At 38.7% G+C, this 25,849-nt stretch overlaps 1 protein-coding gene across 1 annotated transcript in view; it reads right to left on the reverse strand.

Annotated features, from left to right (window-relative positions):
* Nucleotides 1-25,849, reverse strand: part of Gat (GABA transporter) — an 85,960-nt gene that overhangs the window by 18,287 nt on the left and 41,824 nt on the right. Inside the window, exon 3 of the mRNA XM_043213590.2 lies at nt 4,468-4,569. Within this exon, the coding sequence (XP_043069525.1) occupies nt 4,468-4,569 (102 nt within the window). The remainder of the gene's footprint in view (nt 1-4,467; nt 4,570-25,849) is intronic.

Below are 25,849 nucleotides of genomic sequence, written 5' to 3' on the forward strand. Positions count from 1 at the left end.
GGGCGTGGCAAAATTTTGATACAAACTTGATCTGCGCAGATATCATATCAATGGTCCGAATCGGATAGCCAGTAAAATTTTTTGTATCGCGAAAAGTTCGACATATGCACTGCATGACCCTTTTATGGTGTTATGTTCGAACTACAATGGTCTCTACTCTATAATATTTCTTTCCTGTCCCTCTAATTTAAAATATAGAATTTTAAAATTCCTTACTAACTCCTTCTAGCTTAACAAATTACAAATAGCTTAATATTTACTAAAAAGTTGTTTCTCGAGCGCCCCTCGGTCGTCTGGGCCTCTAAGCTTTTTAATGAATACGGGAATGCTAGCTGATGCTCTTATTGATGCACAACCCAATTTAAAATTCTAAAAGACCACCAAAAAAAAAAAAATTCAATTTAAAATAAATTTTTTTTTATTTTTTTTTTTTATTATTAACATTTTAAATAAGGAAAAGAAAAACAAAACAACACAAAACAAAATTGTTCATTATATACATACATGGTACAAATAAATAATACTTCTTTGTGGATATTTTACTATCCTTATACTTACTTTACTATTCCTACTATACTATCCTTATTTTACTATCTTTACTTTAATATTCTTACTGCACTTTCCCTTACTCTACTATACATATTTACATATTATTTACAAGTTGGTTTTTGTTTGAAAAGAGTAGCATATCTTCAACGGTTGATGATAGCCGCGTTCGACGCTCACTAATAAGTTGTCCAGCTTTACTAAATATAACTAAAATAGCAATATTGTGTTAATAATATAAAATGAAATTAAATTATATAGTATGTGTTTAATTACAATGTGTCAATCTTCCTTTATTTCCTTTAATATTAGAATATTAGTTAAAATTGTTTATTTTTTTTATACCCTTGCAGAGGGTATTATAATTTTGTCCAAAAGTGTGCAACGCAGTGAAGGAGACATCTCCGACCCTATAAAGTATATATATTCTTTATCTGGATCACCTCCTGAGTTGATATGAGCACATGCTCATATGCACGGACATCCGTCTGTCCGTCTGTCTGTTTCTACGCGAATTAGTCTCTCAGTTTTAAAGCTACCGACTTGAAACTTTGCACACACCCTTCTTTCCTTTGCACGCAGTATATAAGTCGGAACGACCCGGTTTTAACTGCAAGGGTATATCAACTTCGTCTCCGCGCGAAGAAAGCCTTTTTTTCTTGTTTTTTTTATAAGTTCGCCTATGTTCCGATTTCGGACTGACACAGAATTCACAAAGCCTTCGTCTATGGTCCGAAAATGAACTCCAAGCTTTTTTTTATCCTTTTGGTGTATATGCCTCCCTTATCCGTTTTCCCCATCATTTGTGGATTATTTGTGGATTAATGCCAGAAAAAGTGGTCATTCACCCCAAAGTGAACTGTAAATGATTTGTTTAAACAAAGCCATCCTATATTATATGACTCACACAAACATAAACAGAGTTTAAGTGGATCAGTACTATTTGAATTGTTGCGACTGGTGATGTTTTCTCGATTTTGATTTGATTCCTTTTTCGTCGAGGGTGAGTGTATAATATTCAGTCATACTCGTTTCAAACTGATTTGTATCTATTTTGGCGAAGTGATCCAAAATCACGTATACACGGTTCACCGTTAAATTTCAATTAAATCTTTTTTTTCCCCCAAAAAGTTTGGTTTTTGAAAATAGCTCTCTAATGTATTTATTTAAATTTATTTGGGATATAGCCCTTCAGATGACGTAACTTTGTATAACTTTGTTTATCATATATTGCTATAAATGGAATAATTTTCTTTCTCAAGAATAATGCAATTTTAAATTTTATGCAGCCTTTTGTAAACCTAAGCGTTATGTAAAGATAGTTAAGATTAAGTTAAGAGTATATTCTGTTGTCAATTTTGGTTTTTTGAAGTTTGTGCGTATACAATGAACTAGATGGAATTGTTTGATTATGATAATAGTGAATTTAAATGACATAATTTGTTTCGACTAGGTGTTGAGATCGAGGCCTTCCAGGATAAGTGCGGCGCTTAAAGACTATGGTATGTACTTGCCGACTGAGTGAATTTTAAAGCATAATTGAAATGAAAGAAACTTTAAGAATATATGAGAAAAACAAGAAAGGAAAGCTAACTTCGGGCGGAGCCGAAGTTTATATACCCTTGCAGTTAAAACCGGATATATATCGCAAACATCGGATATAGTTGGCCGATCCTTATGGGAATAGGAATATATAATCCAATTTATTACAATACAAAATCTAAAAAAAGTCCCAAACTTCTATCTTCAAAAATACGAAAGTTGATATTTCTACCAAATACCATTTCCGATCGTTCAGTTATATGGCAGCTATGGGATATAGTCGGCCGATCCTAATGAAATTTGGTAGGTTGGATCAACTGACCAAGAATTAAACTAAGTTTATAACTGTACTAAGTTCCAGCTTTCTATCTTCAAAAACACGAAAGTTGGGTCATTTCCGATCGTTCAGTTATATGGCAGCTATAGGATATAGTCGGCCGATCCTTATGAAATTTGGCATGACGTAATGTTTTGCCAAAAATAGCTCACATGTCAAATTTGAACTCTCTAACTCTAAAAACACCAAAGCATTTCCGATCAATCAGTTATATGGCAGCTATAGGATATAGTCGGCCGATCCGGGCCGTTCCGGACTTATATACTGCGTGCAAAGGAAAGAAGGGTGTGTGCAAAGTTTCAAGACGATAGCTTTAAAACTGAGAGACTAGTTCGCGTAGAAACAGACAGACGGACAGACAGACGGACAGACGGACAGACGGACATGCTCATATCAACTCAGGAGGTGATCCTGATCAAGAATATATATACTTTATAGGGTCGGAGATGTCTCCTTCACTGCGTTGCACACTTTTGACCAAAATTATAATACCCTCTGCAAGGGTATAAAAATTGATATAGACCTCCTGACAAGGTGGGACGCCCAAGGAATCGGATAATAATTTTGGCTATAAAAACAAAAACCATATATGTATGTATACATATATATACCATATGGGTTATTAGGCACATAAAAGAAGCATACAAATATTAAAGAGACACTTGCAAATATATTAATTTTTGGAACGAAGTTTCTTATGCCGCGGTATGAGTTTGGTGGAGGAGGGCTAGCGGAGAAAACCCGTAACGTAACGTTAAACGGTTATCTGTCTGCTTCTTCTTTGTAGAGTGAGAGAATATAACCATTTTTCCACTCTCTCGCTTTCCACAGTCGAGCGTTTCTACACTGCTCATGCTCATGAAAAGAAGGTTCTCGACATCTTCGGAGATATAGTACTACAAATTTGTATGAAATTCCCCTAATTTTGGCCGGTGATTTAAACATAAACTTTTCTGATAAAAAATCAGAGCCACTGACACAATTTCTCCTTGAAGAATTTCATTTGAAAATTAATAACGACCAAACAATGTTTACAACAAGATTCAATACGACTATTGATGCAGTTTTTTCGAGATACCCGGACCAAGTTGAATCTCAAATGTTTGTATCTTACTTAAGTTATCATAAGCCAATTATCACTATATTTGAATGAACTGATTAGATTTATATACCTAGAATAAATAAGTAATAAATAAAAATCATTTTTGTATAAAGTTGTAAATTCTTGTAAATTATTTTTCGCCTCCATTCACCCCTGTCTCTCCTTCATTGCCAAACATGCCAAAGAAACTTCGTTCGTTACGCGTGTCCCTAGACACACACTGATTTTAAAGTTGAAGTTTTTTGTTCCTATATGGATTTTTTTTCATCGCCAAAATCGACAGATTTTTTAATTGTTGATATAAGAAATAAAAAAGCTTTTTACGATTAAATTGATAATTACAGGGTCTCGCCATCTTGAGCTTCGGATTGAAAATATTGAATATTAAGAAATTGCTTAATTATCATTGTTAAGCAATAAGTTATTTTATTAATATCGACAATATGGGTATTGCATGACTTTCTTGAACCTATCGACCGATATATTGGCCATTTCGGTGCCATTTGAATACTCTGCTTGAGATTTGTGGTGGTCTTGCTCATGTAAACTTTGCTCTTAAGATAACCCAACAAAAAAGGCCGGGGAGGTCAAATTCGCGGAACGCGGCAGCAGCTCGATATCCGCTCGATATCTTTGTGACACAACGCGTCCAGGGAATTTTCGCTGCAAAAGCTCCCTTGATCAGTTTTCTGTGTGACATGAAGTCCCGTCTTGTCGAAACCAGAAGTTTTCAAGACTCTTTCGACGCACAACGCATGTTAGAGAAAGTCATAGAAAAGCTCAGAAGGGACACTTTTTCCATCAAGAACAAAGTTGGCCGTTTGGTCGGTATTGTTTAAAAAATAAAACATTTTACATGAATTTGTGTCTCTTTTACCGAAGCTCGAGTTGGTAATTTATTATTTAATATATAAAATTATTATTAAAAGTAATCACTTACCAGCTCTCATTGACATAAAAAAATAAAATACCGCCCAAGCCAGAATGACAATATAATAAACATTCATCCAACAGGACATTACAGCAGCAGCATAGCCAATTCCTTTAAAATAAATATATATAATTTTTTTTTTACTTAAACAATGTTTATTTATATGTATTTAACTTATTTATTATTACTTTGAATTATTAACAATAAAAAAAACCTCTTGCCGAGGTAAAATAACGGTGACGGACCAGCAAGACACGTTCAAAATATCACATATCCCTTTTTGTAACGAAAAAAATCAATATAGCTATAGAAAACTACATATTCAAAACTTATCATACACGGCACGTGTCTCAAGTGTTTCCTTCACCTGCAATAAGATCAGAACTACCCTTTAAAACAGTGGTGGGCGAAATGCGTGAATAGGGCGCGAAACTCTGCCGCAGCTCTGTAGGCGCACGGACAGTATGAGCGCGTTCGTGCGAAGTCCGAAGACGAAGTTTTATTTTCGAGAGCTGGAAAAATGATTTCAATCGCAGCTCATACTTCATTAAGGCAAGACTATCGCACGCATTTAAAAAATATTTCACTGACAAAAAATGTTTCCTAAACATTGGGAGGAAGAATATTTTTTTATTGAAAATATAGATTTCGAAGCACAAAGCCTAATTTGTTTGCGTAATGTTGCCCGTAAAGAATTATTTTGTACAAGGCCCAAAAATTCATGTAATAATAATTTTCTGTGCAAATAGATATCGATAAATCAGTTTATCGGAATTATCTTATAGCTGCCATATAAAATGGTATTTGGTAAAGATACTGTTGTTTTGCTTCATGCGGAGTTGCCTTAAACGGCTCCCCACACGCGTAGGTCCGAAGAAGGGGGTGCTTCAAAGGCCTTGGCTGTGGCAAACGGAACGGAACGTTTTATTCTACAAAATTCATAAATTAGTTTACAATTCAAATGTTAATTCTTCTTCTTACCGCAGTGTGCCCTCCTACAATTCGCAAAACAATGAAAGACACTTTTCGGCGGCATTCACATTACCGCTATCAGTAGGACCGTAATTCAAAACCCGATAACTTAAATACTACATTTCCTAATAATACTAACTTAACTATCGATAATGTTGTGACCGTCGACAGATACCATTTTTGGTATTTTTAAGATAAAACCTTGGGACTTTTTTTAAATTATGAATTTTATTAAATTGGTTTCATAATAAAACTATTATACCGATTTGTATCGGATTGCAATAATAGCTTTTGGTAACTTCGGCTTCTTCCGAAGTAAGCTTTCCTTTCTTTTTGTATTAAATACCAAAAAGTTTTTCCCCATAGTCCATTGCTTAGAGCAGTGGTGGGCAAAAGTAACACATGTTTAAAATTTGAGTGTGTGCGTAGCAGAGAAAAACAATGAGAGCAGAGAATTCACTGAGTGAAAAAAACGTATTTTTTTATTTCATTTTTCATTATTCAAAAGTTTGAATGGGAACTTAAATAGTGTATTTTGAAAACAAATGAAAAACTACGCTTCCCTATCCATATTCTCCATGAAGAAAACTTTTTCCAACCCAATTTCTGACCGATTTTTCTTTTTTCAACCCAATTTTTCTCAGTGGAAACATTTTGATTTTTAAGTTTGTGTTGTAATATGAGTCAAAATGACAGCAAATGAGAGAGCTTCTAAAAAAAATTGAGAATGCTCACACTGTTAGTGTGCCGGCAGCGCTGCGGCAAAATTTCCTACCCTATACTCGCGTGCTATGTAAATTGAGTGTTTGCCCACCACTGGCTTAGAGGATTATAGGTAGGACAAGCACCTAAAAGATCTGCAAAGAGGTGACACTAGAAGCTATGGGGTTCTGAAAATTATTATTTTTTCTCCCCCAGTGGTAAGAATCTTATAAAAAATTTAAAAAGGAAAAAGATAAAAAATAACCTTTATTGTCAAACAAATTTTAGTTATTAAAACATAGAAAAAACTTAAAAATTTTCAAAAATTACAAAATACTACAAATTTTACTACAAAGCAGTTATTTGTTCAAGTTTTTGGATGCCCGCTGTAAGGAGTTTTAGCTCAGTTAAAGCCAAAGAAATTGGAATGGCAAAACTAAGCAGCAGGTTTTGCTAAGCAAAAATATGTTAAAGTAAAAAGACCAATGCATGCTATAATGTCTGTCGAGAGGGGCACTGACGCCAAGGGCAAAATGAACGAGAACCACCTAGCAATGCCGGAATTCCTGGTGCTGAGTGGTGAGCAACGGCGATCAATGGTAAAGGAGAAATCGGTATGTTTCAACTGTTTGAGACCGAGACATTTTACTAGGCAGTGTGAATCCAAATTCAACTGTAGAATAGGCCACGGACGACACCATTCACTACTATATGTACAACCGGCTGCATCCGCGAGAGGATTTGCAGCAATTAAGATCTCTTCGCAGACCACGGTACAGGACGTCCCAAATGGAAGGTAGGATCAGCGTAATCCGCGTCCTCAGACTGCGTCGGTGACAGTGAGTCACATAGCTCGAGCATGGCCGTCGCCAAAGCACACTATAGACTGCATTGGTATATGTTGAGAACGCAAATGGGACGTATTAAAGCAGTCGTCTACTATTGGACAGTGGTTCTGAGTTGTCAAACATTTTGCAACGTTGCATTAACACACTGTGACTTGCACGATCATCATCACGGATACTGTTATCGGGAATTTCTTTCATAAAAGCTGGGGCAACCAGAGGGATCTCAAATCAAGACTCACAGACAGCTTTCTGAAGGTTACTGCACCCGTTCTCAGTAAGATTACATCGTCTATGCAGAGAATCAACATCGATAATCTCTCAATGTGTTCGATGGATTCCTGATGGCTGCTACCTACTTCGCGTCAGTGGCTTCGATGGACATTTTATTCTACGTTTGCACCACGTTGACGGGCCAAAAGATGCACGAAACATGGGTCATCATGGATTCCTGACATGGCCATCATGGATTCCTGATGGCTGATACGTACTTCGCGTCAGTGGCTTCGATGGACATTTTATTCTACGTTTGCACCACGTTGACGGGCCAAAAGATGCACGAAACATGGGTCATCACATCGGTTGAAGTTAATCAGTCTCCACGCTATTCTCTACATGCGACATTGACAGCAGGCTACAATGATTTTAAGAGATAGAAAAAGTCAGCAGCTTCTTTCAGAAGGATCCACACGCTTGAGAAACATTTACTTGAGACGCACAAAAGGGAAAACAATGGAAAGTATATCATCGAGCTACCATTCAAGACGGCAAGCCTGAAGTTTGCAAAGACACTCCAGGGAGCAGAATCTCGCTTAATGGTTTAGAAAGACGGCTAGTCGACAGCGCAATCCAGATCTTCATAATCACCCGAACCGGTTGGCCATCTCCCTGCTGGACATCAGCGAAGAAAAAGAGAAAAAGACTAAAAAAGACGCACCCGCTGGACCTCCCCTGGATATCCTAACCATAATCTTTAAATACCATAAGCTAAGCTAACTTACTACTCTAATTTAGTTCTCCAATTTTAATACGTAAAATAATCTATAAGTGAAGTTTATGTAATAACATTTAATGGTTGTCCATAAGGACAGTTTTAAATAAACGTTATCCTGCTCTCACAAAAAAAAAAATTCTCGTTTCTGTTACCAATAAGGCTTATTGGTAGTAGAACAAATAGTATTTTTGATCACTGCTTATCGAGTCAGGGTGGTAGCGTAATACATAGAGTAAAATTACAGAAAAAATTAAAAACAAGAAAGGAAAGCTAACTTCGGGCGGAGCCGAAGTTTATATACCCTTGCAGTTAAAACCGGATATATATCGCAAACATCGGATATAGTTGGCCGATCCTTATGAACACATCATAATAAAACCAATTAACTAAAATAAAAAATCTAAAACAAGTCCCAAGCTTCTATCTTCAAAAATAAGAAAGTTGATATTTCTACCAAATACCATTTCCGACAGCTATAGGATATAGTTGGCCGATCCTAATGAAATTTCCTAGGTCGGATTAACTGACCAAAAATATAATCTGTACCAAATTCCAGCTCTATCTTCAAAAACACGAAAGTTGGGTCATTTCCGATCGTTCAGTTATATGGCAGCTATAAGATATAGTCGGCCGATCCTTATGAAATTTGGCATGTCGTATTAGATATACCATTTCCGATCAATCAGTTATATGGCAGCTATAGGATATAGTCGGCCGATCCCGGCCGTTCCGACTTATATACTGCGTGCAAAGGAAAGAAGGGTGTGTGCAAAGTTTCAAGACGATAGCTTCAAAACTGAGAGACTAGTTCGCGTAGAAATGGACAGACAGACGGTCAGACGGACAGACGGACATGCTCATATCAACTCAGGAGGTGATCTTGATCAAGAATATATATACTTTATAGGGTCGGAGATGTCTCCTTCACTGCGTTGCACACTTTTGGACAAAATTATAATACCCTCTGCAAGGGTATAATGATGTCTGGTTAATAAAATTCCAAAGCAGTCGGTTCGTCATTTTGTCATCCGATACGTCCGTCACTTATTTTTACAAAAATTGTAATAAAATGCAATTAAAATATATTAATAATAAGGTAATTGCAAAAAAAATAATACCAATAATAAAACAAGAAAGCAAAGCTAACTTCGGGCGGAGGCAAAGTTTATATACCCTTGCAGTTTAAACCGGATATATATCGCAAACATCGGATAAAGTTGGCAGATCCTTATGGGAATATGAATATATAATCCAATTTTTTACAATACAAAATTTAAAACAAGAAAGGAAAGCTAACTTCGGGCGGAGCCGAAGTTTATATACCCTTGCAGTTAAAACCAGATATATATCGCAAACATCGGATATAGTTGGCCGATCCTTATGAGAATATGATAATATAACCCAATTTATTATAATACAAAAACCAAACTTAAAAATGTCCCAAACTTCTATCTTCAAAAACACAAAAGTTGGGTCATTTCCGATCGTTCAGTTATATGGGAGCTATAGGATATAGTCGGCCGATCCTAATGAAATTTGGTGGGTTGGATCAACTGACAAATAGAATCTGTACCAATTATAGAAAATAGAATCTGTACTAAATTCCACCTTTCTATCTCCAAAAACACGAAAGTTGGGTCATTTCCGGTCGTTCAGTTATATAGCCGGCCGATCCTTATGAAATTTGGCATGTCGTAATGTTTTGCCAAAAAATGCTCTCATGTCAAATTTGAACTCTGTAACTTTAAAAACGTCAAAGTTATAACATTTCCGATCAATCAGTTATATGGCTAATGAAATTTGGTAGGTTGGATCAACTGACCAAAAATATAATCTGTACTAAGTACTTTCCATCTTGAAAAACAAGAAAGTTGGGTCATTTTCGATCGTTCAGTTATATGGCAGCTATAGGATATAGTCGGCCGATCCTTATGAAATTTGGTAGGTTGGATCAACTGACCAAAAATAGAATCTGTATTAAATTCCACCTTTCTATCTTCAAAAACACGAAAGTTGGGTCATTTTCGATCGTTCAGTTATATGGCAGCTATAGGATATAGTCGGCCGATCCTTACGAAATTTGGCATGTCGTAATGTTTTAAAAATAGCTCTTGTGTCAAATTTGAACTCTCTAACTCTAAAAACACCAAAGTTATACCATTTCCGATCAATCAGTTATATGGCAGCTATAGGATATAGTTGGCCGATCCGGGACGTTCCGACTTATATACTGCGTGCAAAGGAAAGAAGGGTGTGTGCAAAGTTTCAAGACGATAGCTTCAAAACTGAGAGACTAGTTCGCGTAGAAACAGACAGACAGACGGACCGACGGACAGACGGACATGCTCATATCAACTCAGAAGGTGATCCTAATCAAGAATATATATACATTATAGGGTCGGAAATGTCTCCTTCACTGCGTTGCACACTTTTGGACAAAATTTGATTTGAAAAGTTGATATACCCTTGCAGTTAAAACCGAATCGAACTACCGAACTGAGCGGACGTGCTTTGTCCGAGCTCCGGGAAAACTTCACTTCGCTTATATTTTCGCCAATATAAGCGAAAAGACACTGAAATACAATTTATTAAAAGCGACAGACAAGCTTTTTTTTTTGTAACAGTTGTAATGTGCTAAACCAAAACTAGTGCATTGTTGAAAAAAAAAAAATACGTACCACGCAATGAGCTCATTGAGCAACGACCAAAAGAACGAGCGTAGAAGTTCAGTGAACCAAAGAAACGGCTTCTACTCTTACTTTTCAACCCGCGATACCGAAGTGGAAAAATCGGCGCTTAAAAGCAACCCGGCTTTACTGACCGCTGAAACCCAAAGGGCACGGTCTTGCTCACCCGCTCTGCTCACTCCGACTCCCGCGTCATGGAGTTCGCAGTGTAAAACCCCCCCTCCAATATCGGAAACAAATCTCGCACCAACAACAAGCAGCGCTACAACTTCTGCAACAACAGCGAAAACCCCTGCAACTCAAAGTACCACGACGTCAACGACTACAGCGAGTACAAAAACAACAACCTCGGAAAGTGCCAAAGCGGCAACGGCCACACAGACTGGAATGGATCGCTACATCCAAATTAAGCGCAAGCTTAGCCCGCAGAGTAATCCGGCAGGCAACAAAACAAAAATTAACCGTGTCCTGAATAACGATAATGAACCAGACAGATCCACTACTAACAGATTTGCCCTACTGGCGGAGGCTGAGGAAAACCAACCAGCCCAAGACACCGCAAAAAAACCCAAGCCCCCTCCAATCTATATTAGGGAAAAAAGCTCGAGTGCCCTGGTCAACAAAATTGCGTCGTTGATCGGGAACGGTGAAAACTTTCATGTTGTTCCGCTTATCAAAGGGAACATCCATGAAACAAAGGTGCAAACCAAGACTGAAGAGCACTTCCGAATAGTGTCAAAATATCTGGACACTGTACAGAAAAACTATTACACGTACCAGCTGAAAAGCAGTAAGGGCCTACAAGTGGTAGTAAAGGGAATAGAACCCGATGTTACCGCCGAGGAAATAAAAACCGCCCTTAAAGAAAAGGGCTTCGCCGCCAAGAATGTTATTAACATTCTAAATAAAGATAAAAAGCCACAACCCCTCTTCAAGGTCGAGCTCGAGCCTGAAAGCAGGTCGCTGAAGAAGAACGAAGTCCACCCAATCTACAACCTGCAATATCTTTTGCATCGGAAAATCACTGTTGAAGAGCCACATAAACGTAACGGTCCAGTGCAATGCACTAATTGTCAAGAGTATGGACACACAAGGTCTTACTGCACACTTCGGGCTGTCTGTGTAGTCTGCGGGGACGCCCACAAGTCCGCTTGCTGCACTACAAACAAGGACAGTACCGTGAAGAAATGTGGAAACTGCGGAGGCAGCCATACGGCAAACTATAGAGGATGTATTGTGTATAAGGAGTTAAAGAGTCGCATGCGTCAAGCGACCGCAACGCGCAACCAAAATCCACAGAATGCGTACGTTTCGTCAAAAACCACGCCAGACGTCTTCTTCGCCAAAGCTGCGAGATCCTCATTCGGTCCACTAAACACCACCAACGGCTTCTCCTATGCCGATGCTCTACGATCTGGAAGGGAAATTCCAATTCAGCCTAACTCTCAAAGCGCTCAACAGGCCCCAGAACAGCCACACAGCAAAACGGAAACTATGATGCTTACCCTCCAACAAAGTATGATGGAGCTTATGTCATTCATGAAAACGACCATGCAAACGCTTGTTCAAAACCAGAACATGGTGATACAGCTGCTTGTAGCACAACAGTCCAAATAATCTATGCAGGCGCTACGAATATCAATGTGGAACGCCAATGGTGTCTCACGGCATAAACTAGAATTGTCACAATTCTTGACCGAAAACCATATTGACGTTATGCTACTGATGGAAACGCATCTTACAAGCAAATACAACTTTCATATAAGAGGCTACACAATCTACCGCACAGATCATCCAGATGGGAAAGCCCACGGCTGAACTGGAGTTCTAATCAGAGAACGAATTAAACACCATTTTCACAAAAGGTTTGCAACAAACTTCTTGCAGGCCACATCGATACAAATTCAGTCAAGCAACGGAATCCTTTCAATTGCTGCCGTTTACTGCCCTCCTCGCTTCTCAATCTCGGAAGGACAATTTATGGACTTCTACAATTCACTTGGGGATCGATTTATAGCCGCAGGAGACTACAACGCCAAACATACGCACTGGGGATCACGTCTAGTGACTCCCAAAGGAAGACAATTGTACAATGCAATTATAAATGTGAAAAATAAACTGGACTACGTTTCCCCTGGAAGTCCCACATACTGGCCAACAGACTCACGAAAACTCCCAGACCTTATTGATTTTGCAGTGACAAAAAACATACCTCGCAATCTAATAAGTGCCAAAGCAGTCTCGGACTTATCATCAGACCACTCGCCTGTGCTTCTAACGCTTCTTCAAAGCCCAGAAATAACCGAACACCCCTTCAGTCTGACGACGACAAAAACAAACTGGCTAAAATACAAAATGTACGTGAGTGCCCACATAGAACTCGCCCCGGATTTTAACATGGAATCGGACATCGACTACACTACGAGCGCCCTGGAAGAAGTACTCGTTGCGGCAGCTAAAATCTCTACTCCTCATAGGAAAGAAGTAGACCGAAACAAACACTTCAAATCTAATCAGCAAATCGAACAGCTCGTGCGAGAAAAGAGGCGCACGCGTCGTGATTGGCAAAACAGCAGATCACCAGCTTCAAAACAACGCCTTAAGGAAGCAACCCGATCACTCGACCAGGCTCTTCACCAACAGGAAGAAAATGCACAGCTGAGGTACATCCAGAATCTCTCGCCAACAAGCACAAAGTACCCCCTGTGGAGGGCCCACCCAAATCTTAGTGCCCCAATTGAAACGACCACCCCGATAAGAAACTCTTCGGGATGCTGGGCTCGCAGCAACGAAGACCGAGCTGAAACATTCGCCACACATCTCCAAAGTGTCTTCCAGCCAAACCCAGCCTCAAATTCATTCCTTCTGCCAGTAATTTAGCCAGAGTCCTCCCCTCAGCCAGCCGCACCTCCATTCCGGCCGAACGAAATCGAAAAAGTCATAAGAGGGCTAAAACCAAAAAAGGCTCCCGGTGGTGACCTATTGACCCCAAAGATGCTAATCGAACTTCCAAAATGCGCTATAGAGGTCGTCTGCAAACTATTTAATGGAATCATTAATCTTGGCTATTTCCCAAAAAAGTGGAAGAAATCCATTATTATAATGATACCGAAGCCTGGAAAAGACCACACAATTCCGTCATCATACAGACCAATAAGCCTTCTATCTTGTTTGTCTAAACTGTTTGAAAAATGCTTGTTAACTCGCATAATACCACATCTGGAAGCTTGCAATATCATCCCGGCACACCAATTTGGCTTTCGAAGAAACCATGGAACCATCGAACAAGTGAACAGATTAACATCCGAAATACGCTCAGCCTTCGAACAGCGAGAATACTGCAGCGCTATTTTCCTCGACGTATCTCAAGCTTTCGACCGAGTTTGGCTCATCGGACTCATGCACAAAATTAAAACGTATTTGCCAACATACACCCACAAGCTACTGGAATCATACCTCTTCAATAGGGTATTCTCAGTGAGATGCAACGCAGCTACTTCGGGCGACTACACCATCGAAACTGGAGTTCCACAGGGAAGCGCACTCGGGCCGTGTCTATATGTTTTGTATACTGCGGATATTCCTACGAGCGCACAACTAACAACGTCAACGTTCGCCGATGATACCGCTATTCTTAGTCGCTCCAGATGCCCAACGCAGGCAACAACCCAACTGGCTAATCATCTCACAATAGTGGAAAGGTGGCTGTCCGACTGGCGCATTAAAATAAACGAACAAAAGTGTAAACATATAACGTTTACTCTTAATAGACAAACATGCACTCCGCTTTTACTAAACGGTATGCAGATCCCTCAAGCTAACGACGTAACGTACCTTGGCGTTCACCTTGATAGACGACTTACCTGGCGTAAGCACATCGAATGCAAAAAGATGCATCTAAAACTGAAAGCCAGCAGCCTCCCCTGGATCATAAACTCACGATCGCCACTGTGCCTGGACTACAAGCTACTACTGTACAATTCAGTCCTAAAGCCAATCTGGACGTATGGCTCCCAGCTGTGGGGGAACGCGAGCAGCAGCAACATAGACATCATACAGCGCGCACAATCAAAAATCCTGAGAACTATCACAGGGGCACCTTGGTATGTTCGCAACGAAAACATCCACCGGGATCTGGGCATCCTCGCAGTGAAAGACGAAATCCAGAAGCAAAAAGAGTCATACAAAGAAAAACTGTCTTCGCACCCAAATTTTCTCGCTCGGGGATTGACTCGGGTTTCTAGCGTATCCCGCCTTAGACGCAACGACCTCCCAACCCAGCAATCGATTTTAGGGCCGTCTAACTCCGTATCAGTCAATATGACTGTTAGTTAAGTTAAAAATATAAGATTTGATACACCTCTTGTTAGTCTCGCAAAGAGAAGATTCAAGAAATAAAAGCAACGTTAAAAAAAAAAAAAAAAAAAAAAAGTTGTATGACAGCTATAGGATATAGTCGGCCGATCCTTACGAAATTTGGCATGTCGTATTATTTTGCCAAAAATAGCGCTCATGTAAAATTTGAACTCGTTAACTTTTAAAATACCGAAGTTATACCATTTCCGATCAATCAGTTATATGGCAGCTATAGGACATAGTCGGCCGATCCGGGCCGTTCCGACTTACATACTGCGTGCAAAGAAAAGAAGGGTGTGTGCAAAGTTTCAAGTCGATAGCTGTAAAACTGAGAGACTAAATCGCGTAGAAACAGACAGACAGACAGACGGACAGACGGACATGCTCATATCAACTCAGGAGGTGAACCTGATCAAGAATATATATACTTTATAGGGTCGGAGATGTCTCCTTCACTGCGTTGCACACTTTTGGACAAAATTATAATACCCTCTGCAAGTGTATAAAAAAAGTAGATGTCTCGAGTCTGAGTCAAGCACTCTACCACTCGGCTATCCCTCATTCGTTGTCGCGCGAATTTCTTAAACTTAACTTGTCGCGCCTTAAACCAAAGATTATAAAGTACATAGATGGGACATCAGGGCCCAAAACGGTCAACTTTTTGCGTCGAGCTTGTTGGTGAGGGGGGAACGCACATGCATACGATTCTATTTTTAGAACTCTTTACATGTACCCGTCAACAAAAATGTGAACCTATGTATGTATGTGTGACTGCTCGCACGACGGAGTAAAAATGTTTTGGCTTCCAAATTTCAATTTCAATTTCTCGTTTCTGTTTTCGATGCGCCGATGTGGTAGTTGGTAGAACAAATAGTATTTTTGATCGCCGCAGATCGAGACAGGATGGTAGCGTAATGCATAGAGTAGTTACTCTATGTGTAATTTTTCTGAGTTCAATTCCTCGTAAGGACTTTGAACTTTTTCTTTCTTTTATAATTATTATTATTTTTTTTTCCTTTAATTGTATTATTTTTCTTTAATTTTACAATTGTAAAATTGTTTAATTCTTCTTCATGTCCGGCTAATAAAATTTCAAGGGAGTCCGTCCGGCATTTTGTCATCCGACCCGTCCGTCACTTATTTTTACTTTAATTTTTATAGAATGCAATTAAAAATAATAGTAACAAAAAAATTAAAAGTAAAAAAAAAAATAAAAAAATAAAAGTAAATATAAAAAGAATCATAAAACTAAAACTTTATCGAAATTGAAACAACCGCCCGCTAATGAAGTCGAACCCAGGACCCCATGAATAAGGACCGCGCACTATCCATCTATGCTACCCTCGAAGTTGATTTTATGATACTTAAAATGGGTGTTAACGGAGGCGCTAGAATCTATACCAAAAACAGAGTTGACGAGTAAGGATAGTAAAAGATATTTCTGATCTCTTTACTCTCACAGTGGTTCGGTTACAACGTTTCAAACTTTCATCGTTCCAAAGATGTTACGATCTAAAAATAGAATTCTCTCTCTCCCTATCTCATCTGCCAGGCGTTTGTCGTGGAACCCGCTCTCAAATGTTTGTATTATACAGCGGGTTCCACGACGGAAAAAATGAAAACATTTGAGAGCGGGTTCCACGACGCGGCCTGCCAAAATGCCGTAGAACCCGCACTTATAGACATTTTTACAGCGGGTTCCACTACGAACTGAGACGATGTTAAGGTGATTTTACAATTTTGTATTTTTTTTTATTGGATTATAAATTTAGGAAAACACATTAAAATAATAAAACAATAATATAAATAGATTTCAAATTAAAAAAAAATGGATGTCCCGAGCCAGGTTTGAACTCATTTTACTTTGCACACCAGCCAAGCACTCTACCACTCGGCTATTTCTCATTCGTTGTCTCGCGAAAAATTTCTCAAACTTAACTTGTCGCGCAATGGAACCCGCTCGTTCCAGCGGGTTCCACTGCTGGAACCCGCCATAAAAAATTTTTCTTTGTATGAGATGTCCCATCTATGTACTGTATAATCTTTGCTTAAACTTAACCTGGAATGTCCCTGAGATGTCCGATCTATGCACTTTATAATCTTTGCTATAACCAGAGTTGGTGATCGAGTGATCACCTTTCTATATTGTTCAGAAACGATGTTTCAGGGCGGGCCGGGATGTTGAGGAACGGAATTCATTTTGCCAACGTTGCTGATATTCAATGTGGCTGATATTCATGTTGCTGAAAGGTTGACCAACATGCATTTTTCTACTTAACATATGTATGCCAAGTAACCATTGCCACTCAGATCGACGCGTCGTCATCTCTTATCCATTAGATCTTTTTCCCCAACTTTTTTATATGCTTTTTGGCGCCGCGTCGCATTTACAAAATAAGTCAGTTTTTTCAGTAGCAGTGAATCCGAAGAGAAGATTTGTATAGGGAAGCGTAGATTTCTATTTGTTTAAGAACTGTTGCTAGAAAAATTTTCTTTTATGTAAAGTTTACTACCTAAGTACCAATTTAATCTATTTTTTAATAAACGGAAAATGAAATAAACAACTTTGTTTTTTACGTTCAGTGAATGCTCCCATTGTTTTTTGCTTCTTTTTTTTGAACGCATTCAAATTTTAAACATGTGTGCATTTTGACCACCACTGCTATAAAGTGACTGCATCTTTTGACGTTATCTTTAACAAAACATTGAAGATTGGAGAATATATTGAAGTGAATATATTGCACTCAAAATTATTTTAATAATTAAACTTTCAAACAATAGTTTTTGGAAAGAAAAAGTAGTCAAATTTCCCGTAGCCTGCACAAAATTCTATAGTTCTGCGTTCAGGAGTTATCCCAGAAATAAGCGATTTATCAAAAATTGCATAATTTTAAGGGCTATCTTCAAACGAAACTTGAAGTTACAAATCGATCTATATTTCTCTAATCTTCGAATTCAGACTATTTTGGGTCAGTTGAGCCGTAGTACCAAATCCTATAACGATCGGCCGAATATGTCTTATAGCTGCCATATAACTGAACGATCGGAAATTTGGTATTTGGTCAAAATATAAACTTTGGTATTTTTGACAATAGAAGTTTGGTACTTCTTTAAGATCTTATATTGTAATAAATTATATTAATTATAATATTCTCAAAAGTATCGTCCAACTTTATTCGAAGTTTGCGATTTTAGCTGCAAGGGTCCATGGTCCACCATATCCATAACAAAGTGCAACAGTGATTTTAAACTTTGAAAGAGACATAGGAGGAATTTTTTATCAGGTCGAATATAGCATAAAAACCATGTTTAAAATATATTTGTAACACCCAATTTTTAAATCTTGATTTATTTAGAAAATCCCGTTTTTTGATCGCAAAACGCTTAAAAATTCTTGACCGCGTAATTTTAAACAATTTTAAAGTTTCCGACGTTTTTTAATAGTTAAATGTTGTAGCTTTTGAAAAATATACATTTTAATTTTTTTTTTACAAAAAGGATAGAAATAAAATAAAAAACTATTTTTTTTTTTTTTTTTTTTAACGTTGCTTTTATTTCTTGAATCTTCTCTTTGCGAGACTAACAAGAGGTGTATCAAATCTTATATTTTTAACTTAACTAACAGTCATATTGACTGATACGGTTTGGTACTTAGACGGCCCTAAAAATCGATTGCTGGGTTGGGAGGTCGTTGCGTCTAAGGCGGGATACGCTAGAAACCCGAGTCAATCCCCGAGCGAGAAAATTTGGGTGCGAAGACAGTTTTTCTTTGTATGACTCTTTTTGCTTCTGGATTTCGTCTTTCACTGCGAGGATGCCCAGATCCCGGTGGATGTTTTCGTTGCGAACATACCAAGGTGCCCCTGTGATAGTTCTCAAGATTTTTGATTGTGCGCGCTGTATGATTTCTATGTTGCTGCTGCTCGCGTTCCCCCACAGCTGGGAGCCATACGTCCAGATTGGCTTTAGGACTGAATTGTACAGTAGTAACTGGTAGTCCAGGCACAGTGGCGATCGTGAGTTTATGATCCAGTGGAGGCTGCTGGCTTTCAGTTTTAGGTGCATCTTTTTGCATTCGATGTGCTTGCGCCAGGTAAGTCGTCTATCAAGGTGAACGCCAAGGTACGTTACGTCGTTAGCTTGAGGGATCTGCATACCGTTTAGTAAAAGCGGAGGGCATGTTTGTCTATTAAGAGTAAACGTTATATGTTTACACTTTTGTTCGTTTATTTTAATGCGCCAGTCGGACAGCCACCTTGCCACTATTGTGAGATGATTAGCCTGTTGGGTTGTTGCCTGCGTTGGGCATCTGGAGCGACTAAGGATAGCGGTATCGTCGGCGAACGTTGAGGTTGTTAGTTGTGCGCTCGTAGGAATATCCGCAGTATACAAAACATATAGACACGGGCCGAGTGCGCTTCCTTGTGGAACTCCAGCTTCGATGGTGTAGTCGCCCGAAGTAGCTGCGTTGCATCTCACTGAGAATACCCTATTGTAGAGGTATGATTCCAGTAGCTTGTGGGTGTATGTTGGCAAATACGTTTTAATTTTGTGCATGAGTCCGATGAGCCAAACTCGGTCGAAAGCTTGAGACACGTCGAGGAAAATAGCGCTGCAGTATTCTCGCTGTTCGAAGGCTGAGCGTATTTCGGATGTTATTCTGTTCACTTGTTCGATGGTTCCATGGTTTCTTCGAAAGCCAAATTGGTGTGCCGGGATAATATTGCAAGCTTCCAGATGTGGTATTATGCGAGTTGACAAGCATTTTTCAAACAATTTAGACAAACAAGATAGAAGGCTTATTGGTCTGTATGATGACGGAATTGTGTGGTCTTTTCCAGGCTTTGGTATCATTATAATGATGGATTTCTTCCACTTTTTTGGGAAATAGCCAAGATTAATGATTCCATTAAATAGTTTGCAGACGACCTCTATAGCGCATTTTGGAAGTTCGATCAGCATCTTTGGGGTCAATAGGTCACCACCGGGAGCCTTTTTGGTTTTAGCCCTCTTATGACTTTTTCGATTTCGTTCGGCCGGAATGAAGGTGCGGCTGGCTGAGGGGAGGAATGAATTTGAGGCTGGGTTTGGCTGGAAGACACTTTGGAGATGTGTGGCGAATGTTTCAGCTCGGCAGCATCCAGCATCCCGAAGAGTTTCTTATCGGGGTGGTCGTTTCAATTGGGGCGCTAAGATTTGGGTGGGCCCTCCACAGGGGGTACTTTGTGCATTTTGCTTTTTTGTGCAGCTGTGCATTTTCTTCCTGTTGGTGAAGAGCCTGGTCGAGTGAATAAAAAACTGACTGACATTTTTGCATTTTTTGTCGAGATTTTTGGATTTTGTTGCCATTTTTTCGGCACAGCTTACAAAAGAAATATGTTATTTTTGACAAATATCAATATTGTCTCATTAATCATGAATTAAACGGGACTAACAACGCTTTTTCCAAAACAAGTCAGTGCAATTTCAACAGCGCTCGGGAGTAACCGAGTGTAAAAAAAAGGAATAAGCGTATGGAAATTAACAATTTTTAAAAATGCATAGTGCGGAAAAGTACCCAAATTTTGTGGAGCAACTAAATTTGCTTTTAAAATAGAATTTTTTTTTAAATTTCGTCCTTAGAGGCTCTTTAAAGGTTTCTCCCAAGTAGAGAAGGGAGTATTCCTAAATCCGGTATTTCTTTCTATTATGAAAGGAGACCTTGATAGTGGCTAGATGTGCATTGACACATTCAGCCCTGTTGACACTCTCTTTTGAAGAAATGCAGTAATCGATTTAACTGATTGTTATCGCACACTTACCCTTCAATAGAAGTTAAACAAAAATAAGCAAAGGCATAAAACTCAATTCAAAGTTAATTCAGTTTTCTCTTTACTTTATACTCCTGCTAGAGCTTTAACAGTGGCTCAGAAACATTATAACTATCGATATACACCAGTGGTCGGCAGGGCCCTGTTCTAGGGCCATAGAAAATTTCTTTGCCATAAAAGGAAAAACTTTATTCAGCAAACAACAAAACACATTTTCGTTGGCTTGCACCGCTTCTAACAATAAACAAGCTTGCTGTTATTGAAACGCATAAGAACAAGCTCGCACGCCTTGCTGTAATGCAACGGCTTACGTTTGTAAAGTAAGCCTCACTGTGTATAGATGGTCTGAGAAAAGGTCACACGGTTGCGTAGTGTAACTCGACTAGATGTGCAAGACCACACCACAAACATCTGCACCGATTTACTGTGACCGAAAATAACCTAGCGATGGCCATTATACATGCTTTACATGCGTCATTCCTAGAAAGGGGTTTGTTAGCGACGTCGATCGTAAGCGTTCGAACTAAGAATGGGGAGCACGTATTGGCCCGAGAATTAGTTGACTCTGGATCACAAATGAACTCCGTTACTAAAGATCTTTCTCAACGCTTACAGATCCAAAGGAAGAAATCGTTTATAAGCTTGCTTGGAATTGGTAAAGCTAATCCACAACATTAGAAAAACATACACACTGTGGTGAAGTCGAGAATTAATGGAAAAGCGCTTTCTTTTGGATTTTGAGAACGATTTTAGGTTATCACCCTGACCAGTCAGTGAACGTGAAAGACAAAGAACTTACCTTATGCAGAACCATATTTTTATAAGCCTAAGCGGGTAAGTTAATTGGAGATGAGCAATTTTTAGTTGTTGTCCGTTTGCCAAATAAAACATAGTACGAACCATCCCATCCAACTCCCCTTGGATGGATTGTATCGGGTAAATATAAGGCTAATTCCTCCAACTCCTAAACAGCCTCTATCCTGAATAACCAAGAAGAATTACCCGATTAGATAGGGACCAATTTAAAAAATTCCTGGTTTTTGGAAGAAGCACAAGCTTCTAAAAAGCTTTTGTCACCTGAACAAGAGTTGTGTAAGGAACAGTATCAGAAGAATACTGTAGTACTGCCTTCAGGTCAATTTAAAGTCAGACTTTCATTTAAATCGGATCCAAAATACGTTTAAGGTAGCCCAACGCCGTTTTTTGCCGCTCGAGAGAGTATTATCCCGAGATCTAATATACAAAAAATTATGGGTTTCCCCATATCGTGGGGTATCATGGGTTTCCGATATAAGATGATGGGAGACGTCAGACGCCAAGGATCTTGGTGTACTCACTCACTGTTCCATTTTATTGAAGTGCTTTTTGGTAAACCACATTTTTTGTTTATTGGTCTGACGTTAACACAAACAAAGCGGATGGCTTTCCAACTCATGAGTGCGCAAAGTATAACTGCCCATGTGAAAAACAATGATTTTCTAAACTAATGTCGCAAATACTAAGCGATTGGCCTTGTAACTTGTTTATTGTCATTGCGAACGCAAGACGAACTGAAAATTGCAATTGTTAACGGATTCGTCGTATTTGATTGAATTTGTAATTAATTTGAAGTTGTTTTTAATTGTAATTTTATTTTGTAGTTGAATTGTTAGTATCTAAATCTAATCTAAGATAGCTTAGGACGGAGCGGGAGCGAAAGCTCATATTCGCTCTTGTGCGAATTCGCCCCGTTTCGCCGCAATAGATAAGTTAGGCTTAAGATTAGAGAAAAATATAATCGAAATTATAACGTTGAAGAGGCAAGACCATTTTTTTTGTTCTCGTTTTTTCACCTTTTTTTAAATACTTGGTAGCCAACACTTTGTGTTATTGTTTAGAGTGTGAGGACTATATTGCGAAATATTTAAAAATAAACATAAACATAAAGTGACAGTGACACGGTGTTATTATTTCATAAAAAAAATACCAACTTTGTACATACATCTACTAAACAAAACAAAAAAAAGGTTGCTCGCGACGTGTGTCAAACCCATTTAAGCTAATTCACCGCGTCGTGAAACCGCCACAAGCCAGGGAAATCCAAGGATCATCACATCCAGGATCATCAGCGAGCTCCATGTCCTGCACCTGAATCGACTGCACGAGGAAAGTGGCAGCAGGATTAAAGGATCCTAAGGCAGAACCGCAGGTATTTGTGCAAAAAATTGAAAGTCGAGAAAAGACGAATTAAATCCATGTCTTGTGCTGAAATATTGCACCCTCCATTCAATTCTTGGGGCATACGTACATGAAATTAGTATAGCTAAAAATTTGAATAGTTTGATTACAATAATTACAAACTGTGTGTAAAATTAATTAACATCATAATACATATGTCAACATCACTGTCGCCCTCCCCCTTTACCCCTCGTTCGTTTTTCGCCAAACAAAATAGATAAATAGAGAAATAGATAGATAAATTAAGTGCAGCCAAAATATTTATTTATTTATATACAAATATATGTACATATATAATACATATTTCGTGCATAAATAATTTGGCGTACATACAAATATAGTCAGCGATAAAATACTCGTTCTCGCTTCAACCGTTGTCCGCTGCTATATATGTATGTATGTATATGCATTAGTTTGGCGCATTTTATTTAAACGGAACGCCTAGTGACGCGCTACCCTACAGTTGGTTGGTTATACACCTTTTTCGGTGTCATTGACAACAAACTATTTTTTTGGATACTCAGTGCCTCGACTATCAACATTATTCGACTAGCTATAAATTAATTAATTATTTCATCGTTTTCGCCATATATTAATTAATTAGTTTTTTGCCAGATTTTAAATTAAATATCTTTTTTTCGTTTGTTTTCGCTTTTGTTTTTTAATTTAATTAATTAAATAATATGTCGGGTCAGGCAGCAGCACAGCGGTATAATTTTAATGTTTAATTATGTTACCGTTATTTTTTGTGTAATGTTTATTTATTAGGCTTAAGTTTATACAAAAGCTTAGCTGATCGCAAGCCGACTCTCTCTCGGCCTCTCGACTCAACGGGCTTTCTACAAAGAGTTTTAGCTCGGCAATGTCTAGGTCGGGCCGCCCTCTCCATTTTCGAGAGCTTTAGCTTCGAAGTGACTTGTCGGGCCGCCCTCTCTGTATACTACTTGAGCCCCGGCATGCACTATAAGATGATCATCTGGCTTCATCTGCATGCAGAAATAAACATTTTTTATAACGTTCAAATTAAATAAAAATTTGTTTTTTTTATTTACGTCATTGAAAATTATCAATGAAATAAATTAAAAAATTTTTTATTAAAAAATAAATCGTATATAAATAAATTTTTATCGTTGTTGTCTGTTCATTAAAAAATAAATTAATTCAGAAAATGGAAAATAATAAACAAAAATTAAAGCCCACGACTCTTGATGACTTAAGAAGAAGATTAAATATCAGAGTAAAAAGCATTCGCCGGTTAGAGGAACGTTTGGAAGCTGGGTCCGTTCCTTTAGTAGTTTAGGAAGTTGAATTTGGAGCCGAGTTGGAAGAATTAGAGATAAAAACTAAGGCAAGGGTGTGTCATTATTAATTGCCTTCACGTTAGCTGAAGAGCCCCCGCCAGTTACTGCAATTTCTGCAGCCCCAACTCGAGCTCGACTTCCCAGTTTGGTATTGCCAAAATTCAGTGGAAACTATTCGGAGTTTAACAATTTTATGAGTCTCTTTAAAACATTAGTAGACAAGGATGTGAACATTCCTGTTATCGAGAAATTCAACCATTTAATTTTTTGCCTCTCTGGTGAAGCCTTAGGAACTATTAAGGCATTCCAAGTCACCGAGAGTATTTATGACAAAGCTATTGCTAGTCTTAAAAGAGTTTACGATAAAAAATGTCTCATCTTTGCGAACCAAATAAGCAAATTATTTAGCCTTACGAAAGTTTCCCAGCCCTCTGCGTCGTCGTTGAGATGTCTCATCGACGCAGTATCAGCAATATACGGGTCACTATTATCCAAAGGAGATGACACTAAAATTGCAAACTCAATGATCCTTCATTTAGTTTTGAGTAGAGTAGATCCAGTGACCAGAGAAAAATGGAAAGAGTCACTGGATTATGAGGAATTGCCGCTTTTGCCGATTTTGAAAAAATATTAAATCCAGCACCTGTCCGCTAAAGAGACTGGCAAGAACAAACAGGAAAAAACTGGGTTCGGGAAGCAGCACAATAGAAGTTCGTTGGCTTGCTCCGCTTCCAACAAACAAGCTTCCAGTTATTGCAACGCACAAGACCATAGTCTTGCCCTGTGTAGTCCGTTCGCTCGCCTTGTTGTAATGCAATGGTTTGAATTTGTTAAGTCAGCCTCATTATGCTTAAATTGTCTGCAAAAAAATCACACGGTTTTACTGTCAGCATTTTACTGTGACCGAAAATAACTTGTCGTTACCACCACCAAATGAACATCCTCCTCTAGCGCTACATCTTGGTGGTGGTACATCCTCCTCCAGCGATATCAACACATAAGTGCCTAAAAGATATGTTGATGGTTGGTCCTACCATCCAGGAAGAGTTTTATTCAACTCTTCTTCGGTTCTGGCTGAACAGATTCGCTCTGACAGCCGGCATAAAAAATATTTATCGCCAAGTAATGGTAAATGAAGCCGATAGGCGATTCCAGTTAAGAGTGTGGAGGAAAGGTCCATCAGTGTCCTTGAAACTGTGCAAGCTCAACAACGTTACATATGGCACTGCGCCTATTCCTGTCCATAAGGTGTTTGACGAGGTTGAGTGCTGCCCTCAAGCTGCCGAAGTTATGGGGTCCGACTTTTACGTCGACGACATTTTAACGGGTGCTGGTTGCATTGAGGAGCTAAAGACAACTAAGTCTGAAGTAACTCAGGTTCTTCAAAGCGCTGGGTTTGAATTGAGCAAGTGGATTTTAAACTCGCCTGAAGTTACTGTATCCGAGAGCACGGTTAAGCCTTTAACGCTTTCGGACTCAAAACTGACTAAAGCATTAAGAATCGCTT

This window comes from Drosophila bipectinata, chromosome 4 (genome assembly GCF_030179905.1).
Source record: "Drosophila bipectinata strain 14024-0381.07 chromosome 4, DbipHiC1v2, whole genome shotgun sequence".
Taxonomy (NCBI): domain Eukaryota; kingdom Metazoa; phylum Arthropoda; class Insecta; order Diptera; family Drosophilidae; genus Drosophila; species Drosophila bipectinata.